The following is an 18208-nucleotide window of genomic DNA, read 5'->3' on the forward strand; positions in this document are numbered from 1 at the left end:
TGGGCTCTGCGCTGACACTGTGGAGCCTGCTTGGGCTTCTCTTTCTTTCTGCCCCTCCCCAACTCATGCTCTCTCTCTCTGAAAATAAATAAATAAACAAACAAACAAACAAACATTTAAAAAAAGAAATTATTTTCAATAAACTGTGATGGTCAGTTATCCACATGGGAAAAAAATCGGTCTCAATCCCTATCTTACACCATACAGAGTCAATTCCAGATAGCTTGCAGATCTAAATGTGAAAGGTAAAACAATAACGTCTCAGGGGAAAACATAAGAGAATGTGCTCATGATCTTTGTCTTTTAAACACAGTACAAAGGGGCACCTGGGTGGCTCAGTAGGTGAAGCATCCGACTTTGGCTCAGGTCAGGATCTCACGGCTCATGAGCGAGCTCCGCATCGGGCTCTGTGCTGACAGCTCAGAGCCTGGAGGCTGCTTCGGATTCTGTGTCTCCCTGTCTCTCTGTTCTTCTCCTGTTCGTGCTCTGTCTCTCTCTCTGAAAAATAAATAAAGATTAAAAAAACAAAATAAAATAAGCAGAGCACCAAAGACTCCAAAAGGAAAAAAAAAATGAGAAGTTGGAACGTATTAAAATTAAGTATTTCTTTTCTACAAAAGAGACTATTAAGAGAGTGATAAACAACCCATGAAATGGGAGATCTTTCTGATGCATATATCTGACTAAAGACTCATACCTAAGGTATATAAGGAACTCCTAGAAGTCAGTAAAGAAAAGACATCTAATCCTAGAAATCAGTAAGGAAAAGACGTTACTCCGGGAGGAAAAAGAACCAGGCAACGCACATGTAGAGCCACACTTCACAAAAGTGTGTATCCAAATGGCCAAATGGTGTAAACACATGAAAAGGTACTTAACTGCATTAGTCATCAGAGAAATGCAAAATAAAACCATAACATGCTACCGCTCTACACCCACAGCATAGTTAAAAGGAAAGAGAGAGAGAATGTTTTGGCAAGGATGTGAACAAACAGAAGGAACTCTTTGCACTGTTTGTGGGAGTGTAAATTGGCTCCATAACTTTGGAAAATCTCCTAGAGCTTCCTACACACACTTAATAACCTAGCAATTCTGTAGCTAGATATATACCCCGGAAGCGTACCCGTGTTTACCAAAAGGCCTGTCCAAGAATGTTCATGGCGGCACTCTACATGACAGCTCTAAACTGGAAACAACGTGAACGCTCATGTACAGCAGCTTTGAAAAACAACCTGTGTCTATTCATATAGTAGATTATTGTACAGCAGTGAGAACGGGCAGATGATGATTACACACAAAGATGTGGCTGAATCTCAAGGAGAGTGTTGGGAAAAAGATACAAAAGGACAGCGGGCAGACGGAACAGTGGTGTTTGGGGTTAGGGCACTGGTTACCTTGGGGGGCAGTTACTGGAAGCAGGCACGGGGGGCTTCAAGAGGGTTTCTTCTTCCTCTAGGTGCTAGGGACACGGCCGTACGTGTATGGTATGTGCAGGTTTCTGTATATGAAGAAGTTCAATGAAAACGCTTTTGAAAAATCCAGGTCGCCAGTTAAGTGAGTGTACAACTGATGATATCGTGACCAGAGAGTTACAAAGTGGCAGGTATAGAAGATCTGACGCCGTTCCAGACCCACTGGGTCTGATTCTGCATTTCCCCCAGGTGATTTATTTGCATGTCAACGTTTGAGAATCACAGATCTAGGACAGCGTCTTTCTGCCTTGTCCCCGGGTAGTTCCAACATGCAGCTGTGGTTAGGATGACTCCGAGGTATATTGCCTGCATGGCTCAGTGCATGCAGGTGTCATTAGATAAGATAAAGAATGTTCGAGGAAGAGCAGGTGTGTGGAGGCTGACAAGTTCAGTTTTGACATGTATTTGGGGATTCCTTGGGGACATCAGGTGAAGCCATCCATTGAGTATTTAGATCTGGAGGCCAGGAGACAGATAGAAGATTGAGAGTTACAGATGGGAGTGTCCTCAGCATGGACGGAATCATTAAAGTTAAGGGTGTTGAAGATGAGAAAAAATACTACAGAGGTCCAAGGAGAGCAAATGACCAAATAAGGGAAAAGGGGTTTGCAGGGAAAATGGGAAAAGTAGTATCAGAGGTTTGAGTGCAAGCAGGAGCAGGTGGCATGGGGAAACTAAGGAAAGAGAGTTTTCTGCGGAAGGCAGGACCAGCGATGTTTTATGCCCAGAAACGTCTAGTAAGGTAGACTGAGAAGGATCAATTATTTGTCCTTTGGGAGGTCCCAGGTGGCTGCTCCATACACAGTTCTGGCCAGGGGTAGCTGCAAATATCCAGGCGCAGAAGTTTCAGCAGTAAGTAGGAGACAGGGGCCTGGGATGGTCAGACATTCACAGCCTTTTCAAGAAGCTGTGCAAAAGGCAGAGGGAGCGAGGTGTAGAGTGGAAAGCAAGTTTTCAATTTGGCAAAGACTGGAATATTGCCACTTGCCAACAGGAAAGAGCTACTCTGGGGAGTGACCCCTGAACCAGCCATCAGCAAAGAACGGGACTCAGAGCTTCAGTGGACGCTCAACGTGAGGAGGACCCAGCAGGTGGATGTAACTATGAATACATTCGTAGCTGACGGGTGGGAAGATGAGTTGTTGGGAGTCTCATAGCCTCAGTTTTCTCTAGAAGTAGGGTTCCTGTCATTTGCCTAAAGGGATGGGGGAGACATCATAAAAATTTGTCTTTCCTAATTTTCATATACTTTCACAAAAGATGGGAACCCTGTTGTCGGCATGTAGAATATATAATAGTACACCTAGATTTCGTTAATCATATGTAAAAAAAAAAAAAACAACACCTTAATTCCCTATGAAACAGCCCATTTTCAAATCTATACCGGAAAACACTGCGCATTCACCATTAAGAATACCCGAAGTTAAATTCCTACCCAACATCCTTGCTGTTTTTTAATTATTGAAGTAGAGTTGACATACAGTGTTACATTAGTTTCAGGTATGTGACACAGACAATGCCATATATTACGCTGCGCTCACCATGGGAAGTGTGGCTACCATCTGTCACCATACAAAGTTTTTACAACGTTACGGACTATATTCCCTATGCTGTACTTTTCATCCCCATGACTTATCTGTTTTACAGCTGGAAGTTTGTATGGCTTCACCTATTTTGCCCATGCCCCACCCACCTCCACTCTGTTTAGGTAGAGTTTTTTCTCTGTATTTAAGAGTCTGTGTCTGTTTTTGTTCATTTGTTATGTTTTCTAGATTCTTCGTAGAAGTGAAATCGTATATTTGTCTTTCTCTGTCTGACTTTTCTCGAGGTCCATCCATGTTGTTGCAAATGGCAAAATCTCATTCTTCTTTAGGGCTGAGCAACATTCCATCGCGTATATATACCTTTTAAATTGAAGTGTAACTAACGTAGCGTTATACTAGTTTCGGGTGTACAATACCGTGATTCAGCAGTTGTTTACATTACTCAGTGCTCATCATGATAAGTGTACTCCTAATCCCCATCACCTATCACCCATTCCCCCACCCACCTCCCCTGTGGTAACCATCAGTTTGTTCTCTGCATTTAAGAGTCTGATTTGGGGGGGCACCTACGTGGCTTGGTCAGTTAAGCATCCGACTCTGGATTTCGGCCCGGGTCATGGTCTCTTGGTTCGTGAGTTTGAGCCCCGAATCTGACTCTGCGCTGACAGCATGGAGCCTGCTTGGAATTCTCTCTCTCTGCCCCTCCCCTGCTTGTGGGCGTGCACACACACACACACACACACACTCTCAAAATGAATAAACTAAAAAAAGAAGAGTCTAATTTTTTTGTTTCTTTGTTTTGTTTCTTAAACTCCACCTGTGAGTGAAGTCGTGTGGTATTTGTCTTTTTGACTGACTTATTCTACTTGGTGTTAATACCCGCTAGCTCCATCCATGTTGTTGCAGATAGCAAGAGCTCATTCTTTTTTTATGGCTGAGTAATATTCTGTTACACACACACACACACACACACACACACACACACCCCACGTCTTCTTTATCCATTCATCAGTGGGTGGACTCTTGAGCTGCTTCCATTTCTTGGCTACTGTAATTAATGCTGCAGTAAACACAGGGCTGCATATATCTTTTCAAATCAGTGTGTTCCTTTTCCTTGGGTCATTACCCAGTCTTCCTCCCTGTTGCATGTATCATTAACGGTTCTTTTTATTTTTATCTTGATGATTTCTCATTGCGTCTCTCTTCTACTGATGAATCCCTGGGATATTTGTTCTTATTTCTTGTCCATGTCATGAGGTATTCCCACTGTGTCTGTCCTCACCATTCTTTGTGAATCAGATTCCTGAATGCTGATCTCTTCTCATATTTTTAATCAAATGATAAGTGTGAGTGCGACCTGTTCTTCATGAGTGGATTCTTGTGTAATCCAAATAATGTAACAACGACATGGCCCTCTTGTTTGTTTTGTTTTGTTTTGTTTTTTACTATAGGTTATTGAGGTGTAAGTTTGATATTATAAGTGGTTGAGGAATGTGATTCCAGAAGTTCGATGGAGTCAGCTTTGCCCTTTGGGGGTTTGGCCTCTGAGACCCGGTGGAGAGACTGAGTCCCCGGCATGTCTGGTTCATTTTCCTGGCTGTTTGGCTGGTGGATTGGGGACCGTCTCAGCCTCACAGTTAGTAGCAGAGAGACTCAGCAGGGAGTGAGATGGACCTACCTGCGGGCCCGGGGCTGAACCAGGAGTGCCCTCCTCATGGAAGCAGGGAAGAGCTTGGCTCCGTACTTCACTCCTGTGTCAGGGATGTGTGTTCTCCTCTCCTCCTGATGCTGTGGCCTAAGGGAGTTTGTGCTCTGACCACCGGACCAGCCAGCCACTCCTCCTCCTCAGAAAGAAAGAAAAGTAGCCAGAGGGGGGTGACAGGCACTGCAAGTGTACATCCTACATGACCCCATCCCGAGGGGGAGCAGCGTCTTTCCCTGCCCTGAGTGGCGGGAAAGAGGGGCAACCACTTCCCCAGCAGCTGACTCAGAGGGTGGGCAGGGCGCACAAGCCGAGGCTCAGAAAGATGGAGTTAATAGTTCACTGTCATGCACCAGTGGCTGGTAGAGTCTGAATGAAAACCCAGACTGGTCTGACTCAAAACCTTAGCCCTCGTGGGAAGAGACGTCACTCCCCGTGGTGCTCCTGTTGTCACAAGGGTTCTCAAGAATGTAATACATTCATAACAATGGGGCCTGGGGATCAGCTTTCTCTCATGTGTATGTGTGTCCTGGGGATTTGACTGTTGATTTAAAGATTAAGAAGAAGGAGAAGAAAGCCCAGCCTTGGAAGTGTCCCCAGCTGAACAGGAGATGGGCCCAGGAGATTGTTTTTCGACCCTTCATCCCTCACTGTCCACCCATACTTCCTCTGAGAGACCTTGATACAGGACCGCTTACTTCCTGGGTCCCAGGAATAATCACATATGGAAAAATCACCTGACTTGAAGAATTGGGACCCTGGTCTATATTACCGTATGTTATTATTTATGAACTATGTAGAAACAAAGCTAAGGATTGCCTGGAAAGCAAATTGGTATATCCTGTCTAGAATCTGGAGTTCTGAGTGAGCAGCTTTTGAATGAAAAGGGGGGACATTGCTTCTTTTTACATGTACTTAAAGAAAAATAACTTGATCAGTTCTAAATGGTTTTTGTGTTTCTTTCAGATATCGCCCATTTAATGTGGTTTGAAAGACTCTATGTCTGGCTTCAGTGTTTTGAAAAATACATCCTGTACCCAGCAATAATTCTGAATGCCCTCACTATTGATGCATTTTCAATAAGCAATTACCGGAGACTCGGTACCCAGTAAGTGGATAACAGTTTATTCCCGTAATGATTTCGATCACAATGATTTCAAAATCGGGTGGATTTTCTCTAAACAGGCTACAGTAGTACAGCATCTACTAATTTACCGGCCGCGTAAAAGTAAGCGAGGGTGGTCTTTTACTCAAACTCGCTGGAGGAACTTGATGGTTATTACAGAGTGGGCTGAAAATGAAGTTAGATCTGCTTGAAGTGATGTTGCAAATAAACGACAGCCTGTTTGAAAAAGCTCCTGCAAGAACTTAGTCAGTGAGCTCTAATGAGATGACGGAAGCACAGTGTGGTTCCAGGGGTTCCTGAACCCCCTGGAAAGTTCTTACCATCATGCTCAGAGCTTTATGAACCGCCTCATGTCATTTCATTTAGCAAATACACTATCGTTTTGTGCTTGAGGGAGGGGGGACTAATCACTGTCAGTGCTCTCTCTGCATTTATCGGGAGAAGCCTCACAATTAAAAAAAAACACGGAGCACAACGTCATCGTGCTGTCAAGATGCCCATGTTTTTGCAAAGCATTAACAACACACAGTTGAGTTATTAGTTTCATACATTAAAATTAACTCTGAATTTGCAAATGGAAATCCTTCTCGATAATCTGTGGATTTGCTGCTCTGACAGAAGGTTGAAGTGCCTGGTCAAGTAAGTTCGAGTAGGAGAATGAGAAAGACATCCTTTCCCAGATTTGCTTATTAAGTCATGTTGCTTAAACATTATGTGCCCAAGTCAATTCTTGTGCATAATCCCAAGCATACTAATTTAAACCTGCCCTTCCTTTCGGGGGGTGATGAGGACAAATTATTTAACATTTGCCAAAGATTGAGCAAGCTGAGATAAAAGACATTTGAACACTCTGTTGGACATTGAGTGGATTCATAGTCACACAAAGCAGACACCGAATGAAATGGTCATATAACCTTCCTGTCTTTATCAGACTCTGCCTTCCTTCCAGTTCAGACCTGTCATGGCTAGGCCAGGCCAAGTCGTGCCCTTTGGTATTTAAAATCCTGGACTTCAGATCCAGGGATGAAAATCAGTCTCACCGGATAAAGAACACAGACAGTGAGACTGTAGCCCTCTTGCCCAGTTTGGGGGGACCCAGTCCCCGAGATGACTCCTCATCCAGAACCTCAAGTGCTTTCTCTAGCGGTAGGTGTTTCTGGTATGGCACAATGTTGGCTAACCCTGCCGCCCTCCTGGAACAAGGCCGCGTCTCGGTTTCTAGAACGAGGGCTTACAATCAGAACTAAAGTAGCAAAGAGGGTACCCGTGCTTCCCCCCGGGGTAACGAGCTGAAGGACTTAAAGTTTGCTCGCTTTCCAACCTCAGGACTGGGACCTTAAGCTAAGCCTGCAGGTGGAGGCCCTCCAGTTCTGGCTGTTGGCAGAGGCTGGACACAAGGGTTGGCAATCAGGCAGAGTCAAAGAGTTTGGAGAGAGTCCAGTTTCAAGTAATAATACTCTCTACCCCCTATAATGTTTTTTCCAGACACTAATATCAGAAAGTAGCACCTTAGCTATGTCCCTCCAAATAGTCTCAAATCCAAGATGACACCAACAGAACTATTCTTCTTAGAACCGAAAGCTGACAATTCCTTCATATTCTTGAGGCATCCAAATGAAGCCTTGAAAGTAATTTTAGGGTGCCTGGGTGGCTCAGTCAGTTAAGTGTCCAACTCTTGGTTTTTGGGTCAGGTCATGATCTCACAGTTTCGTGAGTTCGAGCCCCGCATCGGGCTCTGTGCTGACAGCATGAAGCCTGCTCATTATTCTCTCTCTCTGTCTCTCTGCCCCTCCTCTGCCCACACTGTCTCTGTCTCTCTCAAAATAAATAAATAAGCTCAAATTTTTTTTTAAATAATAATTTCAAGTACCCCATTAGACCAGCTGTTCTAAAATAGGACAGCAGGAGTCTGTATGTCAGTATCACCCAGAAACCTGTTTCTAACTACAGAATCCCCCGGCCTACCTGCACTGAGAACCACTGTACCTGATAGTTAGGCAGTGAACTCCTCAGCAACAGGCATGACTTCTTACTCGACTTTTAATACTACCCCCCCTAGTAAATGGTAGAAGGCTAGGTAGATGGGTGATCAAGCCGGGACTGGTAAATGGATGAATGGGTGAATTGTGATATCTTGTTAGGTATTTATATTTTCCAGCCTGATCTAAATGGATGCTTTGCAACTGTCCCAGGTTGTGTTCACTGACTGCTACATAAGCCTTTATTAAACCTTCAGCTGAGCCTACAGTAGTCTCTGAACTACTTTAACTGGGATCATTAGTCTTGCAATGTTATAAAGGCCGTAAAATTCAGTCCTTAAGACCTCCCATAGTGTTAACCAGTCATCATTGATAAGCAAAAAATTAATGCTCTTCATTTTAACCGTAGTCACAGAGAACACAAAGTTAAGAGTTGACCCTCACTTAGATTTGGCCTGAATAACCCCCAAAATCATCAGTCTCCTGTGAAAACCCAAATAAGAATACCCCTAACCTTAAGATGCCTTGTCATTGGGCATAGACATTCTTGTATCCTGGGCCGTTGTCAAAGGCAACTGGACCCAAAGTCATGTCTTTATACTGTATTTTCATCAGGAAATAGAAGGAAAAGAAAGGTGGGTTCTGGAGCAGTGCGCAACTTTGCTGCAGGAAGCCTGAGGGTTTTATGTTGAAGTTACATGAAAACATTCCCACTCAGCCCAAATCTGTATGTAATCAAGGACTAGTTTTCCTCAGATGAGCCTTGAGCAAATCTCACTGGGTGCATCCTCAGGCAAAGTGAAAACAATTGTAGCCCTCGGTCTGAAGGCATACGAAATATCCCATCAAGGCAAATGGAATTGCCAACATTATTAGATCTTTTTGACAACAGAAATGACAGTGTTGCACCTGATAGGTGCAAAGACTTTAAAAGCATTTTTCAAATGCCCTCATCCTGGGACAAGATAATAATAATGTTGAAAAGGGTCCAGAGCCCGGGGATCCCTCTAGGCTGAGGGAAATTGAGGCATAGCTCCAGTTTTCTGTATTTAGCCAGGGGGAAAAAACCTCTCTCTTTTAAGTGCAACCATTCACTGGAAAGCATTCCCATCTCTGCCTTTCTTTTGAGTTTGCAAGTAGGATTTTATTACGGTGGGAGGGTGCAGGAATCTGCCCAAAATGTGCAAAGCCTTCCTTCAGAAAGACAGACCCCTCCAGGAAGTGGCTGTTTGCTCTGTCAGGATATTCTTAGCTGTTATCATTAACTTTCCGAGCTTAAGGTAGTTAGATTATTCATTGTTGGCTTCAGCATCTGCTGGAATTGTTCGTATAACACATGCTCCCTATACAGGTTAATAACCTGACTCCCCAGACAAGAGCATCCAGGAGCCCAGGCCTTGAAGCAAAGTCCTGGTTATCTCCTTGCTGGACTGCTTTGATGAGTTCCTTAACTAAAAAGGCCAATGCCATGGGGGGAAAAATGTCAATGGTATCATTTTCAGCAGGAAAAAAAAAAAGTGTGTGGGGTGGGGGGAGTCCAAAGAGCTTACATTTACCAGGGAGGTAAACATGCTGAAAAATATTAGAAATTAACATGTAAAGGCAAAAAGTCTGTGATGAGATACCGGGGTTTTATTTCTTTTCCGAATTTAATATTAGCTACTATTATATCACTGCTTCAGTAAGATTCTTTCATGATAAAAAAGCATACACTGAGCGGACGCAAAGAGGGACAGCATGCTCTGTTTCCTCACTCGCCATCAAACTTTCTGCGGAACCTGTCGCTGCAGGAGTCCTTCAGATAAGCTCCAAGGGAGCTCTGTGTCCTTGCTGAGGGACAGGGGACCGTGAAGATCATGTGGCAGGAAGGAGCTTCTTCTCAAGGCCAAGGGTCTGTGCTTGAGAGTCCCTTGGGACTGAGTTTCAATCCTCACTCTACCCTGCCCCCCACCATGAGATCTTAGACAAGGGACCCAAACTCTAAGACCCCGTTTTGCTCCTCTGACAAATGTGGATAATGACAGAGCCTCCCCCCACACCGTCCTCCGCCCCTGTGTCCCCCTTCCCCACCAGTCTTGGCTTTTCATGCCTGTAAAGTGCACCGTGCACAGTAAATGCTCAAGAAACATTAGCTATTGTGACTCACCTGGTACTTCGCTGTCCTTGACCGCTTCCTTTCTTTCCTTTCCAACAGCTGGGACATTTTCCTGATGATCGTTGCCGGCATGAAGCTGCTAAGGACCTCCTTCTGTAACCCCGCTCATCAGTTTATTCACGTGAGCTTCACTGCGATCTTTTTCCATTTTGACTACAAAGATCTGTCAGAGAGTTTCTTACTGGATTTCTTCATGGTGTCCATTGTGTTCAGCAAGGCAAGTTAGTTCTCCATTTTCTTCATTTTCAAATGTAAAAGGGGCGTTTCTCACCATAGGTTTCACGAGCTGTAAACATTTTCCTTTAAAGAAAATTGTGGAGTGAAATTAAATTGAATTACATGTGCGTGCCACGCTCCTGCTACCACTTGAGGGACATTTCCCCATGGAATACAAATATGCCACGTAATTTGCCAAAAATCACTAATTACAATGAATTAGCCATTTACTGTTGCTTGAAATTTTGAAATTTTATGATCTTTGCATCTGTTAGCAATCTCATTACAGAACTTCCCTAGACCTCAAAATGCTCTGAATTAAAGATTAGCAGCCAGACAGATTTTTTTTTTAAATTAGCTAGCATTTGAGGTAAAACTTGTGACCTGGTATCCAAGAATCAGGTCTTTTGGATTATTTTCATTCTTCTTGGCGTGTGTTAGGTCAAGATACACAGGCAATGAGAAATCCTAATCATAGTTCAGGCAAAATATGGGGGTGGAAACGGATGTCGAACATGGCGGGGCGGGGGGGGTGGATAAAATCCACTGGATACTCACCTGAGTGTATTCTGAGCACCTCGCAAAGCCAGGGTTTGTAAACAGAAATGAAAAGGAATTTGGAACAACTCTGGCTTCCTCACGCGCTGTCTTTAATACGGTGGCCGCCCGTGTCTGCCCTCAGCTTGACTTAACCAGCCCCTCCCCCGCTTTTGATTAATAATTTTTTAATTTTAAGATCTTTTTTCCTGAACTTCATTTTTTACCTCTTTTTGAATCCGTTCTGTTAAATGTTTCTCTTTCTTACCGTTTTCTTCTACCTTTCTCTTTGTTTATTTTAGGTAACAAAATTTCAAAACTCTCATATTGTCCTAAAGATGCCCTGTGAGTAATTGTCCTCACCCTATCAGACGTGCGCGTTTCCTCTTATAACTCAGGCTGAACTCCGATTTTTCAGCTGCCCGAGTCCCTTCTTGTGTCGTTTGTCACATGCTCTGTGCTATTATTACTTTTGCAGCCTACATCTTATTCCAGAACCCTGGTCTTGGTCCTTTTCCCACAAACATTTCTTCTCTGTTTGAGTTCTGTTTGGTGTTGATAAAGTTGTCCCAGTTTTCTCGCGGTTCAAATCACAGGCTTCCATATTCTGTTTTCCTTCACTAGGTATAAAATGCCTTTATTTCACATAATAAACGTAAAACTATATCCTATGATCTTTAAAGCATTTTAGAAGTTATTATAAATAACTTTACTACTTGCAGGGGGTAAGAGCTTATAATCAGATGCAAAATGTGTCAGGATGTATTGAATTCCCGGCTCTGGCATTGTTTCTGTTTTGACACGGTGTTATTTACATGCCTTTCTGAACCGCGGTTTCTGATAAAATTGAAAGTAAGGATGGCAGTCTCGCCCGGGTATTGAGAGGATTGAAAGAAGTCTTTAAGTAAGATGTGCTTTCCAAATGCAAGGCAGAATTTGTAGAGCCATTGTAAGTAGAAAAACAGACGTTATGCACTGTTTAGTGTGGGAAGGAGCGTGGCTGGTTTTCCACACTGAACTCCACTTAAGAATCTCTCTGTAAAGTGAGACGCCCCAGGTGAACACAAGCATGACAGAGAGGAGTGAGGGTCTCACTGTAAAAGTCTTAAGGGCCTGGCTTCTAAGTGATTGTACATCCACAGCAGGAACAGTGATTTTCATTTCCTGGAGCACAGGCAGCCTTCCCCCACTGACACTTGGTGCGATCCTGTGCATCGTGAGCAGCGTGGGACAGGACAGAGTCTGAAACTAACTCCGTGCAAACTTAGCAGCTGCAAGCATTTGACTTTCACTTGCCATAACCTTTTTGAAGTCACAGTTCAAACACTAATAAAGTCAGACAGAACTATAGTAGCCACATCCCTATTTTCTCTAATTGTGGGAACATTAGCACATGTAATTTCAGTAGTTTGCTTTTAGGCTGGGGATAAGAACAAAAGCTAGAAAAATCAGCATACTCTATAGCGAGTCAGTCCTGAACTCCCTCTGATGCTTGCTCACTCTTGATCTTGAGAGAGCTGGGAAGAGTCCATTGTCTGGAATGAGAAACAAAATAAAAATAGGTCGTTAAAGAGACAGCATTGGAGATCTTCCTGGGGGAAAAAAAAAAGCCAGCAGAAATTAGTGACAGAAGACAGTGGTGGCGATGAGCGGGACCCACAGTTAACGTTTCCGGTAAATATCCTGCCTGTAATTCCCAACTGATGCTTTCTCTTCTTTCTCATCATTTAAATATACCTTAAAAAAAAATTGTGCCCCAAGGTCTGGAAGGTGGATGTTGGCTAGTCTCTGCAGCCTGCCGGACCTAGTGAAAAATGAAAAACAGGACATAATGAGTTCCAGAGTCCAGTGGGAAAGAATTAGCACCGGCCAAGCATTGACAGGAGGGTGGGGCATTCACAGTTACGGCACCCTGGGCCCCTGGGGAATGGCCAGAGGGGGATATCCCAGATCCCCTCTCGAGATGTGTGGTATTCCAAGCCTACACCCAGGTGGTGCGTCACCTTTGAGATGTCAGGCCATCCTCCCCCGCTCCCTTGTATTCTCAGTGCCCTCCCTCTTTCAGTCCAGCCCCATCAGTCAGCCTTTCCTTTCAAGAATTAACTGCTGTAATTAATTTGTCGCATTTCTGGGGCGTCTAGGTCCTTGGCGGGGCAGAAAGCATACTCCAGGTACGGGTACTCGGTTACGACAGGATCAAAGACAACAAAGCTGCTTTTGTGCTCTCTCACTGGTCTTGAGAAAGTTCCTAGAAACCACTCTGCCTTGACATTTCTAGTAATGCTTAGTTGTAGAAGTAGGACTTTACAGAATCCTGCCAGAGGATAATTCTGCCAGCATTTGCAGAATGCCTTGACTACGAAATTCTACAGGCCATTGGTTCAGCATGGGAGGTAGCTCTCTTACCATCTAGCAAATTAACACTAATGGGTGAAGTTGCTTTTATATAAAGCTACATGAATAATCACACCGGGGCCATGAGTTGTGGCTCTGTTACAGACGACTGCAACTGCCATTCAAATGATTTGGAACCAGAGTTTCTAAATGACATTTCCCTTTTTGTTTTCTGTATGTAGGTAGAAAGTCTTGCATTAAAATGGAACCTCTTGTTTGGGAATGCATGCTTTTACGGAAGCATTTGTTCAGAAAACTTTGTTCAACAAAGTAATTGTTCACTTATTTAACATCCCTTAAGCATTATTAAGCATTGTACTAGGGCATAAAGATTACTAATGATACGAAAGGTAGACAGACGTCTTTATTTGGTACTTTCCATGGGTCAGGTGCTGTTTTCAGCACTTTATACATACTGATGTGCTCGGTCCTTTATGGTAAGATACTGTTCCTGGTACAGACGAGCAGAGGCACAGAATTTAAGTTAGTCGTCGAAACATCTCGTAGGTATAAAACGGTAGCGCAGGATTCTTCTCTGAGGCTGCGCTTCGTGACACGGCCTCCCCTGCTTGGGGACTCTGGAAAGAAGGCACAAAGGTAAGGAGATAATTACAGTAAATGTGATAAGGAAGGTGGCCATGGCAGAGAATTTCGAGAGGGCCCATAAAGCGTACCCAGTCCCACCCAGGAGCATCAGAAACAATGATGCTCACCTTGAGCTTTGAAGAAGGGGGGAGTGAGTCAGGCAAGGAAGGCAGGGAAAAGTGAGCTGCATCAAGGGAACAGCATGTGCAAAGGCACAGAAACCAGAGAGAGTTTGGCATGTTCCGGGATCCGCAAGACCCTTGGCAAGCGTGAACACATGGCGGGGGCGAGTGGTGAGGGATGAAGCAGCGGGTGTCCCAGGTCAGATCGCAAAAGGTCCGGCAGGCTATGTGTCAGGGTTTGGACTTCACTCCTACTTTGGCTGAAGGTTGTTAAGTGAGGAGTAGCAGGATCAGAACTGCATGTTAGAAACATCTCTTTGTGGGAGTGATAAAAGATGAGAAAGCATGGGTTTTGGAAGTTGGGTAGGAGAGGATCGCAGTAATGCAGGCGACTCATAGTGACAGCTAGAACTGCAGTGGCAGAAGTGAGACAGAGAGAAGGGGACACGTTCCAGGAGGGTCTGGGAGGTGGACCTGGTAAATTTGGTGACCACTGGGATGCAGTGGACTTTGGGAGGAAGAGCCACCACTGGGAGCTCTCAGATCGTGACTCTAGTAACTAATGCTGTCACTAACTAGATTAGCGGGGAAAATAATCTTGGTTCTAGATGTGCTGAATTGTGTAATGAGAAGTGATGAGGACCCAAACTAATTAACCCTGGGAACGGGATTTTTTTCCATTTAAATATTTTAATTTGCATAACTAATGCATAAATGCATGCTCATTGTAATAAAATTAGAAAACCAATGGAAAAATACAAAGTGAGTCTGTCTTATACAACATTCATCACTTCTTAACCCCCCTCCTCTCCCTAATGATGGTAAACATTTCAGAATAATTCCTTCCATTCTGTTTTCCTAAAAATTCACACACACACACAGAGATACACAGATTTAAAGAGGATCATTCTTTACACATTTTTTACTTTGTTACTTAAAAACATATCTCAGAGACTTCCATGACTATCCATCTAATGTGGCGTCTTCTGTTTGATGCCTTCATAGTATTCCATAGCGCATATCATAATTTGACTAGCCATTCCCCTATGATAAACATTTAGTTTGTTTATAGATTTTTTCTGTAGTAGTTGGGACTAATTTGTTCACAGATTCCATAAATCTACATGAAACTGGCTTCATGACAAAAGGGAATCAAACTGTTCACATAACCAGTTGGGTGATCCAGAGGCTTAAATGATGGCCTTGAAATTCTGTTGTTGTTGTTATTTCTCCTTCTTGTCCTCATGCTGGCTGTCCATCTCTACTCTGCTGGCTTCATTCTTAGATTGTGTCTATCCATGTGGTGTAACTATGGTCACCAACAGTTCTAGGTTCACAACATTCTTATACCTAAAAATCCCAGAAAGAAGAGAAAGCATCTTTCCTAATGATTTCAGCCAAAGTCTTAGGGAAGAGTCTTATTGACTCCTTTGGTGTCATGTGTTCATTCATGAACCAGGGGCACTGGCCAGAGGGATGTGAGTTCCCTAGTTAACGAAGCCTAGACTTCTTGCCCATACCTCCCTTGAATCCTAACCAAACTGTAGGGACTAGGAGCCAGGGACAGAAGAAAACGAGGCTAGACAAGAAGTGTCTGATGCATTTGACTACACGAGATCAAAACTAACTGCTGGTGTTAGGAAACACACAAGTGTCTGTGAAACAGATTCCCACGATAGGAATTGCCGGGTCAATAGCATATACATAAAAGAATCTCAATAGAGAATCCTTCCAAAAGATTTACATTCCTTCCAACAGGGGTGACCAGAGTTCAAGAAATAGGTATGAGAAGTGACACTCTCGAAACAAGATCAAGTACAGCATATAATGGTAAGCAGGAAAGGAAACGGGACTTGTCAGGTTTATTGATCTTTTTCATAACTCTGGAATCTTCAGTAAGGTCATCTCGCAATTTCCTCTCTACTAGACGAGACTAACTCCTGTAATAACATCAACCCATAGGGCCTGGAGCATTCTTTATGGCCCAACAATGTCCTGTCTTCAAGGAAATGAAGTCTGCTGTGATAAAGCTTTCAAATCCTCTGCAACTTTCTGTAGGAAATCTATCTGGATCACATACTAGCAGCCTGGTTGTCATTTAAAAGGATAGATGAGTAAGAAATGGTAAGAGAGAAAAAGAGAATGGTGATAAGTGGGAAGAATGATCACAGCGCAGTAGAAACTCTATACTCAACTAAATTATAGTGGGTGGTTGGTTGGTTCACTGAAAAACGTAAGCAGGAAATTATAATAAATGATACCTGCGTGCCTTATAATTTGATTAAAGTACAAAACTTGTATATGAACTCTTATTGCCAGTCTTTTGAAGCCTTATCTTTGAGTAGGAATCTACAGAATGAGGACTATTTGCTCTTACTGCATGAACCATGCCCAGAATGTATTTTCTAGGATGTTCAGTGCCCATTTCTGTTTCTTAAATTCTACTTGAAGTGAGAAGTGAAAGTTACCTCTGAACGTCTGAGAGCAGTTCACATTTCTTTGTTCCCAAATCTCCTCTCATTCATACCTAAGTCTACAACAGTATTTTTAGAGAGGTCTTCCTCAAGCTCTAGGCATTCAACTTTACTGTGATAGAAACACCCTGTTCTGTACCTACTCATATTGTTTGTTCTCATATTGCATCAGTTTATGCAATATTTAATTGAGTAAAAAGATCATTATACTGAGAAATAAAACTGATACGGCCTGGGCAACCAGCGTAAAGACCTGTTGTTGATCATTCAACTCCAGTGGGGGGATTGATCAGGAGTGTACTGGCCTTCAGTGTTCATTGGGTTGTGGGACTCACCAGTAAGTTTTACAGCGCAACTATAAATGTCAATCAGTGTGAAAGTCGATTAGGCAGGTTTTTGAAAGCAAGGGTCTCCTTTGGTAAGATACGTAGAAGAGAGCCATATTTGCTTGGCTGTTGACTCATCTGTGTTCTTCGAGGTGCTGTACCCAAACTGAAGTTAAGGAGACATGTAGGATCTCAGCATACAACATAGAGAATTTGATTCAGCAATTATTATTTAGTGCTGCCTGAGGAAGGGAGGTGCTTCCGCAGAAAGAAATGCCCTCACAGAGCTTAGCCTGTTGGGAGAGATGGAATAATTACAAACAGCAGAAAGTTAAGTTTCCTCATCAGGCACCCTAAGATTCTGATTGCTTTTTCAGCTCCCTACTCAGACATGAACCTTTGAAAATACCCAGTGCCTCTGAGTTTTCGCCACCCGCTGCCACCGCTTTGGTGCCAGCCACCCTCTCCCTCCCCTGCGTTACGGTAGCAGCCTTCTAACGGGCCTCTCTGCCTCCACCCCTGCTACTACAGCCCCTTCTCAACAGAGGGGCCAGAGGGTTTATTTTATATAAACTTACTGTGGAATAATTTTAGATTCATAGAGAAGATGTAAAGGTAGTGGAGTTCCCACACACCCCATACTCAGTGTCCCCTATTATTAACATTTGACATTAGTCTACCACATTTGTCCCAATTAAGGAGCCAAGGTTGATTTGTTTTCATCAACTAAAGTCCATACTCAGTTCACATTTCTTTAGTTTTTCTGTAAGGTGTCCTTTTTCTTTTCCACCCAAGACTCCACCCACACTGCACTTAGTTGCCCCGTCTCCTCCTTAGGCTCCTCTTGGTAGTGATAGCTCTGTTGTTTCGTTCGTGAAGTTAACAGTTTTGAGGAGTATTGGTTGGGTATATTGTGACATGTCTTTCTGTTAGAATTTGGGTGATGCTTTTCTGCTTTTGAGACCTGAGTTACGGGTTTGTTACGGAACCTGCTTTTCTGCTTTTGAGACCTGAGTTACGGAAGGCAGATGACAGAGGTAAAGTGCCATTCTCATCACATCATATCAAGGATTCATGCTAGCAACATGACTTAACATTTGATGTTGACCTTCACCTGGGTGAGGTAGCATTTGTCAGGCTTTTCCATGTAAAGTTATCCTTTTGTGAGTCTTTCTATATTCCTTGGAGGAAAATCACTATGTGTAGTTCACATTCAAGGAGTGGGAAGTTGTATTCTACTTCCTTGATGGGAATGGAAGAAATAATAAATTGATTTATTTTGAAAATTATTTGATTTTTCTGCATGAGAGATTTGTCTATCTCTCATCTACCTATCTACCTATTTTTATATCAGAATGGACTTGTAGATATTTATTTCATACTTTGGGTAATAATACAATATTGCTTTACCCATGTTGTTGCTCTTTGGTTATTTGGAGCTCTTTCGGTCGGCTTTTGTGTCACTTTGACATAATCCCACTGTGTGTGTGTGTGTGTGTGTGTGTGTGTGTGTGTGTGTGTGTGTGTTAGCACTTTCTTACTTTCCCCCACTGTAAGATGTAAGATGTTTTTGCAT

At 43.2% G+C, this 18208-nt stretch overlaps 1 protein-coding gene across 4 annotated transcripts in view; it reads left to right on the forward strand.

Moving 5' to 3' along the window:
* Positions 1 to 18208, forward strand: part of PCNX2 (pecanex 2) — a 302310-nt gene that overhangs the window by 168757 nt on the left and 115345 nt on the right. For 3 of the 4 annotated variants that reach the window (XM_045437338.1, XM_045437341.1, XM_045437339.1), the window contains exons 20-21: positions 5685 to 5826; positions 10018 to 10195. In XM_045437338.1, the coding sequence (XP_045293294.1) occupies positions 5685 to 5826; positions 10018 to 10195 (320 nt within the window). The remainder of the gene's footprint in view (positions 1 to 5684; positions 5827 to 10017; positions 10196 to 18208) is intronic. The other variant, XM_045437340.1, reaches the window with a different exon arrangement.

Source organism: Leopardus geoffroyi, chromosome D2 (assembly GCF_018350155.1).
Source record: "Leopardus geoffroyi isolate Oge1 chromosome D2, O.geoffroyi_Oge1_pat1.0, whole genome shotgun sequence".
In the NCBI taxonomy this organism is placed as follows: domain Eukaryota; kingdom Metazoa; phylum Chordata; class Mammalia; order Carnivora; family Felidae; genus Leopardus; species Leopardus geoffroyi.